The following is a 16,083-nucleotide window of genomic DNA, read 5'->3' on the forward strand; positions in this document are numbered from 1 at the left end:
ATAAATGCTAAACACAATCATCGTTCAGCAAATTAACCTTACCTTATATTCCTGTATATATAAGCAACTCAAATAAGTTCATTATTCAAATGTGTATAACCCAGTTAATTATAAACTTAATAAATAACCATCTTTTATTTTTTAATAAATCGGCATATCTCACATGAGCCCCGGGCTCCCGTCCAATAAAATGGTGTGAATCGTATAGTCCCTGACTACCAAAAACACGCGTGTGGCTGGATTGTACGTCTACTCCCCAGATGATCCCTGATCACGTCCACACAATAAGGGCTCATTAGACCCATGGCCATAATAAATGGGGTAGTGCACTCCCAAATAGGTAGGTCCCTGACCATACCCAAGAGTCATCATAGGGTCAGTCCCTGACTGCCCTCCGACTAATCCAAACTCATCATTATTAATTATAGTGAATTATGAAAGATATTATTAATTAATAATTCAAATTAATAGTTAATGCACCCAAATATCATTTTAATTTGAAACCGGAACCCTAAAGATCCAACTAGTGAGAGTACAAAATTTCTGGACATAGCCTAACATTAGGTAAAATACCCTGCAAAATTTCAGAATTTATATCCTAATAGTTTTTCCGTACTCTCCCTTTTAGTGTTGAGAAATAATATTTTTTTTAGGTTTAATTTGGTAAACTTACCCAATAACATTTAAAATATGGATTTTAAACAAAACTAGATTCATTATGCAAAAATATAATATTCTGGAAAATATAATAATTTTTGAAATGTTTAAAATATTTTTCCTTAATTATTCTAAGTTAAAACTAATAAGAAAAAAGAATTTTAAAAGAAATACTTCTAATTCAGTTGGGCCCGAATGTAGCTTCCCAGATTGGGCCTAGTGTTGACTAACATTAAATTCAACATGGGCTTGACTCTTCCTCACATACCAAGCCCTACAATGACAATGTAGTAACCCAAAAATTGAATTCTTCCTTCCCAATTAAGTAAACCCATTTCTAATCAAAACCACTATTTCATTCCAACATCTAATTGACCCAACATTCTATATTAACATTAATTAAGTTCATGACTATTGATTCTGTTTACAGAGTAGAATTATATTCCTTCAAAAATTCTATTCATTCAATGCATGTAGAATTTTGTCAATAACAGGTCCCTTCTTTCTTCCTTATCAGGTTTTCATTTATATATATATATATATATATATATATATATATATATATATATTACATACTATACACATATGCATGCCTATCACCCATAATGAATTAAACGACAATATTGCCACATTGATTCCATACTCAAACATAAACAGAACAACAATCAACGTTTAAATATTCTAAAAATTTAATTTTCTAAGTTCTTCATTAATTACGCATGAAACTGCCAATCTATTTTCAACTAACATCTCATTAAAATGCTATTTGTCTTTAACATCACATATAGTGATTAATCAGCACAGTTAACAAAGAAAGTTACAAATATATATAAGTGTACAAAGCAAGATTAACTTGCCTGGTATAACTAATTCTTCCTTCCTACGCGACTTCCCGATTACCGTTCCTTTCCCTGGCTACTGCAGGAAAACACGACGTCAAATCACTCTCTTTGGTCCCTTCTTCTCCCGTTATCGTGCTAGTATCTTTATTTTTTTATATATATAAATAAAACGTATTAGAGAGTTATAGAGATATAGGGAGTCTGGTGAGATAAATTAGTTTTTTTTTTTAAAATTTAAATTATTTAACAAACTTTATCACAATCACCCATTTAAATTAAATCAGAGATAACCATTAAATTATATTAAGTAAATAAATATATGATATAAATATATATATGTATTTTACACGGGTCTTACAAATATATTATCAATTTAAAGAAAAAAGGAAAACTGTTACTAAATATTGCATTCATTAATTAGCCATGAACGGATACATGACTTGCTTGCATGGCTAATAGTTATGTTGGTCACGAAGAAACTATGAATATCATGGAATTATTGTGAAGTTTTTCATTATATGTGTTTTACTTATTACTATGTTTAATCTCAGTTACATTTTAAAAAATTTAGTGAGATTTGTTTTTTCTCATATTCATTTGAACAGATGTATGAATATTGAGATATTGGAGGAAGCTAAATAATTCTGAAAAAAGGAAATTAGTTATGCAAGTTAACAAAGCATGAGATTTGATCGATTACAAGATGATGTAATCTATGCTAACTATTTAGTTAAATATCATAAAACATATATGATATATCATAACCTATTCAATTTGTAGAGATTCTACATTCTTCCTGCTAATTTGTTCTCCATTACTTCTGCTAATGTATCTACACAAACTATAGGATTTCTAGAAAAAAGTTTTTAATGGAAGCCATTAACAACAACTTTGTGGTAATCATCCAGACTCCGAAGGGTAAAAATGTCCAAAAAATATTTATTTATTTATTTTATTATTATTACTTTTTTAATGTGAACTAGTCCAATCAAAATTTTAGGTAGACTCAATCTTTTTAATGAAATATTATAAATATTTGAACATGGCTCCTACATAAAATGATGCATTAGGTTGACTATTAGATGAAAAGGATGGAAACCACCAATCACCTTTAAATGATAGCTCGAGTTTTATTAAAATTTGCCATAATTTCTCGTCCAAAATTCAATGTTGTACATGATTTATGATAAGGTAATAGTTCTTAGTTTTTTTCCTTAGAAGGTCATGAGTTTTGCTTCATTTTTCACTGATAATGTGAATGGCCGCACTAGGGTATCTGGGGTGGCATGATTTTCGGTGGAACTGCGGTACAGACGGCAATATTAATCATTATAACAGCACAAACCGATTGGGAAATGGAGGTGGAGTTGGACACAATTTTGCTTCTTCATATATATATATATATATATATATATATTCATACAAATAATATATTTTCTTTTCCTTCTGTGTGGAATTGCAGGCTGAGAAAGCAACCATGCATGTTCAAAAGTGGTCAACTCCGAAACAAGACAATCTATCATAAATTGAATATTTTTGTTTAAAGATGGCATTTAACAGTGTCAATTGGATTGGAGAGTGCAATATTGCATGAGGCTCTTTTTCTCAAGATGTTTGTTCCTAATATGTCATTGCCTTTTACATATGTAGATCATCTTTTTACTTTCTAAACCAACTTGATTGCCTCATTTTCTTAGTTTTTATTTTTTTGAAAGGCAAATGTAATTATATACATTGTAAATAGGTATAATTGCATTAAACCCCATTGACTTATACGGTTTTGCGGTTCTTTAATTATTATCTATTACTCATTTCGTCCCAAATTAAATGTTCCTTTTTGAAAATCTAACTTTTAAAGAGGATTTTTATAAATATATATTTTTTTATTATATTAGTAGTGAATGAATTACCAAATATGTCTATAGTGGATCCACATTATGTGATTGTTTAAAGTTCAATACAAAAAGGTTAAATTGGTAATATTACAAAAAATAATACTTTAATTTGTCAAATGAAACATTTATTTTGAGACAGACAAAAATAGAAAAGTGGGTATTTAATTTGAGATTGAGAGATTATTATTATTATTTATTTATATTTTTTTTTGCCAAAAAAGCCCCTCCAACTAACGGGGGTTATTTTACATATAGAAGCAGGCCCTCGGAACATGGGCGATGGGCCGAAAGGTGTAAACTAGTACTGTGGAATAACAAGGGCGAGGCCCCACTAGGGCACGGGCCCAAAGGCAAACTCAGAAAAGTTTCTGGTTTTTATGTTTTATTTTTTTTGTATCATTTCTTATAAAAGTTGTTTATCGAGTATTATTTGTTTCTTAAGGATCATTTACCAGATCACAGCACGGATCATTTTCATTTTGGATAGATTGATCACAAGAAATTGAGATTAATTAGTATGGTGTTGAAAAAAATCTTTGATGTTATGATGTAGAAGTAAAATATATTCACTCTGTCCTAAAAAGAATCTCTTTTAGAAAACTATGACCCACAATTTAATGGGATACTCTTTTTGAGACAGAGGGAGTAATAATTTCTCTTTAATGGGAGAAGTACATATATTTGATTGATTCTAGGTTCATTTGACATAGGTGTGCTTTGTTGCCCATTTGGTGTGTAAGCTATACGATTTAGTGGCCGAGTCTTGGTTTTAGAGAGAATATAAAAGTTTGATGGGGCAAATTTATATAGAGGGTATTTTTTTTCTATAATTTTAGTGGGGACCATTTTAAAATTTTATAAATATAAATGCAAAAAAGTACAAATTTAAGGATATAAAATGCAATAACAAACAATTTCAGTCGGGGCGAATGCCCCCACTAAGCCTCCCATAGATTTGTCCCTCCAGAGGATTGGACACTCTAAGATTCACAAAAAAAAACCACTAATCTACTAAACTATTGCAACTATATTTGATGTTCTGATGTAAAAGTAAAATACTATAATTTCTTTTTAAAGTGAGAAGTACATATATTTGATTGAGTAGTTCATTTCACACAGGTGTGCTTTGTTTCCGGATTGGTGGGTAAGCTGCACGATTTGGTGATTGAGCCTTAGATTGAGCCACCTATCCCCCAGTTCCCTCTAATATCATTCATGAGAGAAAATGACCCTTTTCAACTAGCAAATAAAACAGCGTACAATTTATCTTTCAAACCATTAAATTTGCACTCCTCCTACCAACCAATTACAATGTGAATGGTATTTTTTATTTTTTATTTTTGATTGATTGATGAAATGAATTTCTCCCCGCTAACCTAACATACTTCCAATATAAAGTTTTGATTGTCTTTGATTTAGAAGAAGTAACCCCAACCCTTAATTGAAGTTAATTTCGAATCTCCTCCTTAATTCGTGATTGAAATCTCCTCATTAAGTTGCTCATTATCACAGGGGTTGCTATCGGATGAGGATGGCAATACTACCTCATTGGGATGCCTCTCGAAATTGTTATGGAGTGGGTTTTCCACTTGGGTGTTGAGGTATGTGTGCTTCTTTTGCATCAGTATCCTTAGATGAATAAGTTAGTAAGTTGTTCACAGACTGTTTAATGATCCAAGGTTATGTTGAAAGTTTTACATGATTCGGGACTAATCACAACTTGATATGCAAACAAATGTATTAGTGGGTGTTCGGAATTGCAAACAAATGTATTAGCCATGCAAGCTCTTAAGATGGTAGAGGTTATGTCTAAAAATCGCGTTGAAGTGAAGTTAGAAATCGTAACTTTTAAAATTGCATTACTGGTAGAGGTCCATATTTTTAGGTAACTAATTTTCTTTTAGACAATTTAATCCCTTTATATTTTTTATAAATATAATTTTATCCCTTCTACAAACAAATAGCAAACAATATCTGGGACTGTGTAACAAACGAAGATCCTAATTTATTTTGAATCTCTCTAGCGGCCTTTCAATCTCGGTTTATTTTGGAACTCTCAATTATATATATAATTGTTAGATGTTTAATTTTTAATAAATTATAACTTGTAATTTGTTTTTAAAATAACTGAAATACATTTATGCTATTATCTTAAATAACAAGTAATAAGATATTTAATTATGGTTAAAGTGTTTTGTTTTATTTTATGAAATGTTGTCTATATTGCAAAATATTATATTATTAAGTTTCATTATTAGATAATGAGCTAATTTGCTTATTTTAATATTGAAAAATTTCAAATCAGATACAAATTACTCATCATTAAAATATGTTTTACTCATTAATATTTTAGTACTCAGTACAAATTCGATATTATAAACAAAATATGTGATATTTAAAAATAAAAAATAAAAAAATAGCAAATATAAGTTGATCTTTATAAATTATTGAACTCAATGAAATTTTATAATATTTAATATTAGGGAATTAGTATATATTTAGTGTAAGGGTAACATAGTAAAATTAGTAATAATAGTGTTTTAAGCAACATTATTATCAAACAAATTTTAAAGTGCTTCAAATATAAAAAATGTTTTATACAATGTGTCACAAAACGCTTAACTGCGTTTTACTAACAACATTTTTATAATAGCTCTACTATTAAAATCGCTTTTAACATTCTAACAGCAATTCCAAACGGACTCTTAATTTTATTTAAATTTAGTCATGTTGAAATTTTTATATGATTCGAAATTAATCACAACTCGATATGCAAACAAATATATTTATTTAATTCAAATTTCTATTTGCATTTCTTGCCATGATTGACCGGCACTATATAATAATTTTTTCAAGGTCACGAAGCATCATTCATATACAATGGGAGGCCATGTGGCTTAGTAGGATGCTTCTAAGGTTCAGACCAATGCAAAACTAGGTCATTGAAGTTGTCCACTACTATAACTAACCAAATTCAGATTTCCAAATGTTTGGTGCTTTTTTCATTACCCTTTGCCATTAAATAGGCACTAAATTTAGTAGATGACTAGGACAGCTGTAAGTTGTACTATGACGTACCCTAAATGGTCCAAGGTCATTAATTTGGTTTGATAGTGATGATCAATGCAAAACTAGGTACACTACCCTTGTGTACACTACCCTTGTGTATGTTGCCATAAATATTCCATGGATTTATTTAATCAGTTAAATAATCGTAATTAACTCATATGTGAATGGTCAAAACAAGGTGCTTGGGGTGGTATGATCTTCGGTGAAACTGCTATTCAGACGGCAATATTGGCCATCATAACCGTACAAAGTGATTGGGAAAAAGAGGTAGAATATTTAAAGAATGAAAAAAATGGGTGGTGTATATACAATATATGAACCTAACTGCGTTCACCGCTAGGTTGGTATCTATCTACGTGATAATAGTGGATATCGCCCTTTTTTTTAATTTTAATTTTTTATTTTTAGTATGAAAGCATGTCATATATCATTTCAAAGGTACAAAAGTTAAGCTAACGTAATACAGAGGTAAAAAGTCAAGTTAAAAAAAGACATACAAATCATGAAGCAAAGTAATAAAATGAAGAACAGGCTCCGAATCTGTGTACAAATTATAAAGCAAAACAATAAAATAAAGAACATACTTCAGATCTGTAGAGAAAATAGAGCCTAAAACTCTACAAATGAACCATCATAGGAGAAACGCAGCAAACTGGAGTGACCCAAAAGTTAGTCCATCATCAAGGCAAAAGCTTTAAAGTTACAACCACAAGACACTCATTGAGAAATGATACTTGAACTGATTTGTTGTAATGAATTACTTAACCAAATGTTACTGATTGATTATTTATGCACAATACATGCAAGTGGAGGGCCCACTTCTTTATTTATGCATAAATGGTTCAATAAAATAAAAAAAGTCTCGCAATTCACTATAATAAATTATATAAATAAAGAAGTGGAGCCTTTTACTTACATATATTGTGCATAAATAACTAATAAAAAATATTCGATTAGGTACAATAAATCAGTGCAAATATTATTACTCTTTATTATTTAGGTCTTATAATTAAAAGATATATTGAAGACAAAAGACAAGAATGTGACAGTGACTGAACAAACATATATATATATATATATATATATATATATATATATATATATATATGTATCCATATCTACCAGTCCAATTGAAACATTACAGTACAACAAACCATTACTGTAACTAACATTCTTGGATAGGGAACTTCCAACAAATGTTCAGCGGATCATCAACCTTTTGCATATTTCCTATGAAACACTACGCTTGTACCCTGATCTAACCTCTAGGACTGTTCTATTTTATATTTATATATTGATTTTACCTTTCCAAAAGACAAAAAGAATAAATAAATAAATAAATAGATAGATAGTATTCATCCCTTTGACCACAACCACCCCACCTCGAGGGGAGGTTCCTATGGTACAAGTTTATTATTTTTATTATGGTAATTGTCCGCCTCTTTAAACAATTTATAACCTATTATTAAATGCATTTAGTTTGTCATCCCACATGCATGCACAGAATATACATTGAGAATTTTTTTTTAGGGTGCTCGAGTTCTGTAAGGTCAATATTGAGAATATGTGTTTGTTTAAATTTTTTTTAAAAATTAAAAAAAAATAATTACTTTTAATGTCAAAACTTTATCAATTAGTTGTTGATCTTGGTTTTAGAGATTTTTAATGTAACATGCAACAAATGTATTGTTCTATTTTGAAATTATCAAATTATTGTTCTACTTTGTTCGTTTGGTAACATGCAACAAATGTATTGTTCCGTACGCGTGTAGATCCCTACTCCTTAGCAAACTTTGCTTCTCAATCCCTACTCCTAACCACCAAACCTAGGTGTTTGGTGGACACTTACACGGCCACCGTTTCTTTCTCGTCTCTCTCTCTCTAGCAGTCTAGCTCCTCCTCCTCCTCCTCCTCTCTCTCTCTCTCTCTCTATATATATATATATATATATATATACAATACACTCACACTTGGTCTTTGCTTGGTAAATTACATTCGTGATGGCGGGAGTTAAACGTTATGAGGAACTAAATCAGAGCTTGTTACATAATTCAGCATCAAACGGTCTAGTAGGTGACGATGACCAAGAGAAGAAAAACTTGAAAACAAAGGTGTGGATTGAATCAAAGAAGCTTTGGCAAATAGTGGGTCCCTCCATCTTCAATAGTTTAGGTGCCTACTCGATGAACATCATCTCTGTAGCCGTCGCTGGCCACCTTGGTGAGCTTGAACTTGCTTCCTTTTCCATCGCCAACACCGTCATTGTCGGCTTCAATTATGGCCTACTGGTATCCCTCTATTTCCTTCTTTTCAATATTAATGTATATATATATATATATATATATTATAAAAATCATCCTAACACTTTCTTTTTTTTTTTTCACAACTTTCTTTAATACCTTAAAAAAAATAATAATAAATCATTCATTTTTTTCAATCAAACCTTAATTTTTTTCTTCAAAGTTTTCTGATTTTTCTTTTCTTTTTATTTTTTCTTTTTCATCTTAAATTTTTTTTAATAAAAATTCTTACATCATATATATGGAGTAGCATTTTTCTCTTAAATTCCACTCTATTATTATTATTATTATTATTTTTTTTTTTACTCAAATTAGTTGTCCCCAAGTAAAATAAATGCCATATTTCTATGAGTGTCCTTAAGTTTTCAAAAAATTTCAAATTTTAACATGTATTCCCTTCGTCTTAAAATAAGTGTCATGTTTTTATTTTTTTGTCTGTCTTAAAATAAGTGTCTACTTTTTTTAAAAAAAAATAATATATTTTACATATTTTCATATATGTCTTTTGAATTTTAAATTTCAAAATTGAATATTCAAAACTTAAAAAGTAATTTAGTGACTTTCTCAGGAGAATGCATGTCTTATACGTGTCCTTAAAAATTAGGAATAATTATACTGACCTCTTATGAGGTTTCATTGTTATACACTGACCTTCCTTTTTGTTTGTCAAATAACATTGACCTCCCCGAAAGTTATATCCATGCGTCTCCAGTCTTCGGAGCTTTGCTGGTAGGTTCATTGACACTTAATGGTCTGAGTTGTCACTGGACCGAACTGGGTTGCTACAACTCGCCGTCACCGGAGATGGGTTCTTGTAGAAGCTGCTGGCTGGGCTATCACCGGTGAAACCCACTTCTAATCAATCAATAATGAGACAAAAAATAAGGAAAGAAATACTGAAGAAAGTGAGTATTGCTTGTAGAAAGAGAAAAAGAGAGAGAGCAAAAAAGGAAAACTCTATATAAAATAATGCAAACCCAGTTTAAGAGTGCCCACTGTACCCGCCATCCTCGCCGTAGTCCTCGTCGTTCCGTTTCACTACCGAGAATACCTTGCTCGCCGCCGTTCCCCGCGCCTCGACGGTAAGCTTCGTTCCGAGCTCTCCTTCAGCCGTTTATCCTTGCCCCTATCCGTCGCCACAACTGTCATGCTTGCCGTCGTCGGTAAACAACATCCGCCGTCATCCAAGCACACTGACCGTCACCATCATCCGCGGTCTTATCATCCTTGCCGACCATTTAGTTGTTCTAAGCTCTCCGCTACCAAGCCGGTAAGTTCTATTGCCGTAAAATCCTTGATAGCTGGTAAGTTCTCTTGCCGTCGGCAGTACAAACCCGCTTGGGTCATCATGGGTAAAGCATAGTCCCAACATCTGCAAATCAGTCGCTTGCTCCCCGGGACAGTTCCTTCTAGCTTCACCACGGTTTAATTAGTCCATGCTCGTCGGTAAAGACATCTTCCTTCGCCACCGGTAAGAACAGTCCCTTGAATCGCAGTCGTTCTGTGTGTTTGACGGTACACTCCGTCATCGAGCACATCGCCGTCCATGCTCTTCTCCATTGACATCACCCGTTTCCAGCACAGACCCACTACCAAGGTGGGAACATATAAGAAACAAACATTTGGAGATGGGAGAAAGCAAGTAAGCATAGTTGCCGGGGAGCCGTCGGGGACAGAGGAGAGAGAGAGAGTGGACTTGTCGGCAGTGTCAAGGCCGTGGGAAAGGAGAAGGGAAAAAAAATCTTAACAAGGGTAATATTGGTATTTTACATCCATAATATTTTATATTTTTTTATAATAAATTAATAAGTAAGGGTAAATTAGTAATTTTATTTTTTTCCTTAATAGTATTCTTTTGAAGGGGGAAGTGAGTATAATTGACAAATTAAAAGAGAAGAATGCATAGATTAACAAAATCTCAAGAAAGATAAATATAGTTTACCTAAAAATTACTAGTCTCCAAACACCGAACATACAACTTGGCTATAGGTGAGAGATGTGGCTTAGCTGCTCCCTTCGCTATATAGCCCATGAACCCGGCTTCTCACTCAGCCTACAAGTCTAACAAGAAGCGCCGGGAATCGCTCGCTGTAATAGCTTGCTTATCGGGTGGCTTGCACCTGGGGTGGTGCGGCTGAGCCAGAGTGGGCCCAGTAGTCAGCCTATGTTTCCGACCGACATTGGAACATACACCTTAGAGACTTCAAATACCAAAATGACACATAGGGGAGTATTTTTATTTTTTATTTTCATTTGAAAAATGATATACATGCAACTACATTTACCAAACTACACAACTTACTCGATATGCATATGTGTATAGTATTTCTATTATTTTAAATAGTTGAAAAGAGTCTTTATTCAACCTTCCATTCTTTTGTAGCAGGACTCATTTTTTTCTTATTTATTTATTTATTGTTAGAACAATGACATAGTATTTAAATTTTGATTACTACACTCCTACGTTTTGTCTGCATAATAATAATAAAAAAAATTTGATCATGTTCATCATGTCCCCTAAAATAAATTTCTGGCTTCCTCCAAGTGAAGGAGGATGCATTAAATTTTACTTATTCTTTTCTGAACTAACATTAATTATGGCGGCTGCGTGAACTAGTTAGGAATGGCAAGTGCATTAGAAACACTGTGTGGGCAAGCTTTTGGGGCAAAAAGGTACAACATGTTGGGTATATATATGCAAAGGTCGTGGATTGTTCTCTTCTTTTCTTGTTTCTTGTTACTGCCACTCTACGCCTTCGCAACCCCTCTTCTGAAGCTGCTAGGGCAGACGGACGCGGTGGCCGAGCAGACCGGGGAGGTGGCATTGTGGTTGATTCCACTGCACTTCAGTTTTGCATTTCTGTTCCCAATTCAAAGATTCTTGCAGAGCCAGATCAAGGCTAATGTCCTGGCCTGGGTTTCGATGACGGTTCTCGTGTTTCATGTGTTCGGCAGCTGGCTCGTTGTGTATCGGTTTGGGTTTGGGATTGTTGGTGTGGCTGTGACATTGGATATCGCCTGGTGGCTTTCGTTTTTTGGGCTGTTGGCGTACACTCTGTTTGGTGGGTGTCCTCAAACTTGGACTGGTTTCTCAATGCAAGCCTTTTCTGGCCTCTGGGAGTTTGTCAAACTCTCTACTGCCTCCGGTGTCATGCTTTGGTATGTACTAGGCTCTCTCTAACCATCTATACATATATGGAAAAATTTTACAAACATGTAAACCCGTGATTTAGGCGACAGACTGTGCACAGAAGAGGGTGGACATTGCCCCCACCCACCAGGGGTGGTCTCACTTCCTCAGCGAGGACCATATCCCATATGGTGTAATCTCCATCCTTACTCTGTGTACAGTATTGTATAAAGTTAAGAGTGCTTTACGAGTTCCATTATATGTATGAGGACCACATTCTATGTGAGGGTAAAATGGGATGAGGGTAAAACTGAGTGATTTTAGTTTATACAGGTTCCATTTCAATAAATCAATTCTTATATACAACTATGATGCACACATTGACTTGTTACAATTAATTAAAGTGAGACCATGTCAATATCAAAGAATTGGATGTACATGTAATTATAAGATTGGTTTAAAGTATTGAATTTAATTTGACGTTATCATTGCAGCTTGGAGAATTGGTACTACCGAATATTGATTTTAATTACTGGGTACTTACCGGATGCCACACTTGCTGTGGACGCATTATCCGTCTGGTAATATTATATTTTCTTTATTATATTTCACTCCATTTTTGTTGTAGTATATATATATATATATATAATTTTAAAATATTATTTAACTTTGTTTACACGTTTTAATATAATTTGGCAGCATGAATATTAATGGGTGGGAAATGATGATTGCTCTTGCTTTCTTTGCTGCAACCGGGTACTGTTCTTTTATCTTTTTATTATTTATCTTACTATTTCCTTTGTGAAATTTTTATGTTGATGTCCAATTTATCTTTCACCATACATACCCCCAAAATAGTACTGTAATAATAATAATAATAATAATAATAATAATAATAATAATAATACGGCCTCTATTGGCAATCGGGGTATTTAGGGCTTTGTCCTGATTAATTTTCGGATCATCGTACAAAGCGCCTCTCTACATAGATAAGATAAAATTCGGATTTTTACCGGTGCATGAGTAACCCCAAAATATTGTTTACAAGGGGATCAAACCTTAAACCCATACTTCATGAAGTACAAAGTTGAAGTGAGATTAATTTGGCATTGCTATGAATCAAAATAAAAGGAACCTTAACTTAATCTCTTTTAGGTCATACAATTAATGACTATGAAGTTTTTCTTGGTTAATTGATAATTTTATCTTAAATTTTCTTTAACATTAAAAATCTATATTAAGAAACTTGGTATAAATATAAATAAATAAATATATATACATTCATGTGTTTTGCATGGGAACGCACTTAACTTTGGGATATTTTCATTGTTGAGAATGGTAGGAACAGTATTCCTGGTTAAAGTTAATTCCTGGTTAGTAAACTTTGTGCTTTTTCGAATGACTTTAAGACAAGCACGTAAATGTATTAGCCACCATACACTCGACCATTCTTATCCACTTTGTTGATGAATTAATTGGACGTCTTTTTAAAATTTTGAAGCCACTAAATTAAAATAATTTTCTTTAAAACAAGTCGTTAGAAAATGTAAAAATTACAACAAGTATATCATTATTACAAACTCTCGATCTTATGTAAATTTGGTGTTGTTTGATGAACTAATTCAGCGTTTACTTTTGAATTGATTTAGTGCTTATTTCTTTAATAACACAATTTTAATATCGCATAAAATGATCAATGCATGGCTTCAAAAATGAGTTAAAATTTTAAATGGCATTGAGGTTTATTCAAAAAATACTTAAAACATCTAGTATTTTACAAATACCTCATTTAAAATTCACATACAGTATGTATTTATATCATCAACATGCAGCACACTCGTGCTAACGTAAAAAAAATAAAAAAACAAAAGCAACCGTGTCTTAAATAAATACTTGGTTAAAATAAATTTTATTTTAATCCAACAGTAAGGTGTACTAACAAAATTCTATAAGGTTAGCTTAGTTGGAAAAAACCTGGGTCATGAAGCCTCATGCCACATCAAGTCTCAGGATTCATTCCTCCTAAGTGCACACAGTTTCTTAGGGGCAATGCTTGTGGACATAATTCGAGTTTTACTCGATCTTTGTGAGAGTGGATTAGTAGAGGCAAAGTCTCGGACACTCCGGTTATAAAACAAAAAGGTATTAACACAATGATACTCAAACCAGTTCTCTGAATTAAGTATGGGTTGTTCAGATCCTAAGTTTTTTAATTCTTGCCTTGTTTTGGGTTGGGAACTTGGTATAAATTTGACATTTTTGCCTTCTTGTTGCATATCTAAAATCTATTGTTTTGTGCACAATTTGCAGAGTAAGGGTGGCCAATGAGCTAGGTGCGGGGAACGGAAAGGGAGCTAAATTTGCAACAAAGGTCTCAGTGGTGAACTCCACAGTCATCGGCATCTTTTTTTGTGCTCTAATTATGATATTGCATGACAAAATTGGGTACATCTTCACGTCAAGCACCGAAGTTCTTGAAGCAGTCGACGAGCTCTCTTACCTCTTGGCCTTCACTATTCTCCTCAACAGTATTCAACCAGTTCTTTCAGGTGATCAATTCAACAATCCCTAATTCGGTGATTGAAAAATGTGTAGTATTTAACATTTTGATATAAATTATTAGACTAGTTTGCCAACTGTTACAGGGGTGGCCGTGGGATCCGGATGGCAGGCATGGGTTGCATACATAAATCTGGGCTGCTACTACCTTATTGGGGTTCCTCTGGGTTGTGTTATGGGGTGGGTTTTCGGCTTTGGTGTTCAGGTAAGTTCGGTTCTTGATAGGAAGAGCATTGCACTGGTCATGTTTGGAAGTATTGATTTGGCTCATTGAAATTGGAATGAAAAGAAAATTTACTTCAAACTTTGAAATAAATTTTCTCCAACTCCAATTTCAAAATTCAAAGCTTTTTTTATTTTTTTATTTTTAAATTTTAAGCATTGATAATTTTTTATAATCAGGGTATTTGGGGTGGGATGATCTTTGGCGGAACTGCTGTGCAAACAATAATATTAGCCATTATAACAATACGGTGTGATTGGGAAAAAGAGGTACAAATTAACAAATATTTCACTTTTACGACCTTTGTTCAAAGTCCATATATACTAATATGAACTCTGTATTCTTCTAAAATGGTGGATTTGCAGGTGGATAAAGCTACCAATCATGTCCAAAAGTGGTCGACTCCTGATCCAGATAATCAATCATAAGTAAAATGTAGTCGGGTCTACCACATTTTGAAGCGGCTCTTTTTTCGTTATAAGGTTTATTTTATTGATAATTGTTAACACTGATTTCTAAGCTCTTTGGACTGATTCCATTAATTTCATGTTCAAAGCTAGTATAGTTGAGCAATTAGGGTTGTTTGGGTAGACCAGCGGTACTTTACTTGTGAAGGTACATGCTAGTATGAGCAATTGTTATCAACATTAATTCTCATCTGTCTTTTTAACGATTAAACGTAAACAAACTTGATTGTCTACGAAGGCACAAAGTAATGTGAGTGGACAAGCTGATCATGGAAATCTGACTTTGGTTAAGGATGTTAATAGCTTGATTGTCTTTAGCCTAAAGCCTAAAGCCTAAATCATGAGTACAACTGTTGGAAACTAAGGTTAAATCTCTTAATGAACCAGTTGGAAAATTTCCTATGCTCCTCTGGGTTGGATTTGGATCCTATGAATATTCAATGCATTTGTATGACTGGCCAACTCATCCACATTTATGTTTCCAATGTTACTTCTAACTCTCCTACGTTTTTTGTCACATTTATCTATAAGGCTAACACACCTGAGCAGAGGAAACCGTTGTGGGATAAAATTAATGAGATAGGCTCCGCCATCTCTTCTTCTTCATGGATTTTATTTAGGGTTGTACTTTGGACGGGCTAACTCAGTCCAACCCAAACTTAACCCTAAATTTTAAAAATTGGACTTTAAATTCACAAATCGAATTCATATTCGGGTTAAGTTTTGTCAAACCCAGACATATTTGGGTTAGCTTGAACCCAACCCGAAACCCCAAAAAAAAAAAAAAAAAAAAAAAAAAAAAAAAAAAAAAATTCTCCTTTCTCTCTCCTCTCTCTTCTTTCTCTTTCTCTCCCACCGCTTGAGAGTTGAGAGGCAGCGGCGAGATCCACCGGTGCCAGGAACACCTCCAGAGACGGCGACCTCCTCCGCCGGAGAGACAA

General features: G+C 33.2%; 1 protein-coding gene across 4 annotated transcripts; it reads left to right on the forward strand.

Annotated features, from left to right (window-relative positions):
* Positions 1–8,215: 8,215 nt before the first annotated feature.
* Positions 8,216–15,379, forward strand: LOC132276701 (protein DETOXIFICATION 27-like). 4 transcript variants are annotated; one of them, XM_059778269.1, is made up of 9 exons: positions 8,684–8,751; positions 9,476–10,515; positions 11,381–11,922; positions 12,388–12,474; positions 12,593–12,649; positions 14,204–14,442; positions 14,539–14,657; positions 14,855–14,944; positions 15,041–15,379. In XM_059778269.1, the coding sequence occupies exons 3-9, from the start codon at positions 11,387–11,389 to the stop codon at positions 15,101–15,103; spliced, it is 1,191 nt and encodes a 396-aa protein (XP_059634252.1). In that variant the 5' UTR covers positions 8,684–8,751; positions 9,476–10,515; positions 11,381–11,386; the 3' UTR covers positions 15,104–15,379. The 4 variants fall into 4 exon arrangements, with proteins under 4 accessions (XP_059634251.1, XP_059634252.1, XP_059634253.1 ...); XM_059778270.1 differs by having other exon boundaries at positions 11,385–11,922; XM_059778268.1 differs by lacking the exon at positions 9,476–10,515 and having other exon boundaries at positions 8,216–8,751.
* The last annotated feature ends 704 nt before the right edge of the window (positions 15,380–16,083 follow it).

The sequence above is a fragment of the Cornus florida genome, unplaced genomic scaffold (genome assembly GCF_030987335.1).
Source record: "Cornus florida cultivar Cherokee Brave unplaced genomic scaffold, ASM3098733v1 CherokeeBrave_3.0.0_Hap2_Chr10, whole genome shotgun sequence".
NCBI lineage: Eukaryota > Viridiplantae > Streptophyta > Magnoliopsida > Cornales > Cornaceae > Cornus > Cornus florida.

Coding starts and splice junctions, on each gene's coding strand:
- LOC132276701 (XM_059778268.1), top strand. CDS start 8,464: ATGGCGGGAGTTAAACGTTATGAGGAACTAAATCAGAGCTTGTTACAT. Junction 12,650..14,203: donor GCTTTCTTTGCTGCAACCGG/GTACTGTTCTTT, acceptor CACAATTTGCAG/AGTAAGGGTGGCCAATGAGC. Junction 14,945..15,040: donor GGTGTGATTGGGAAAAAGAG/GTACAAATTAAC, acceptor GTGGATTTGCAG/GTGGATAAAGCTACCAATCA.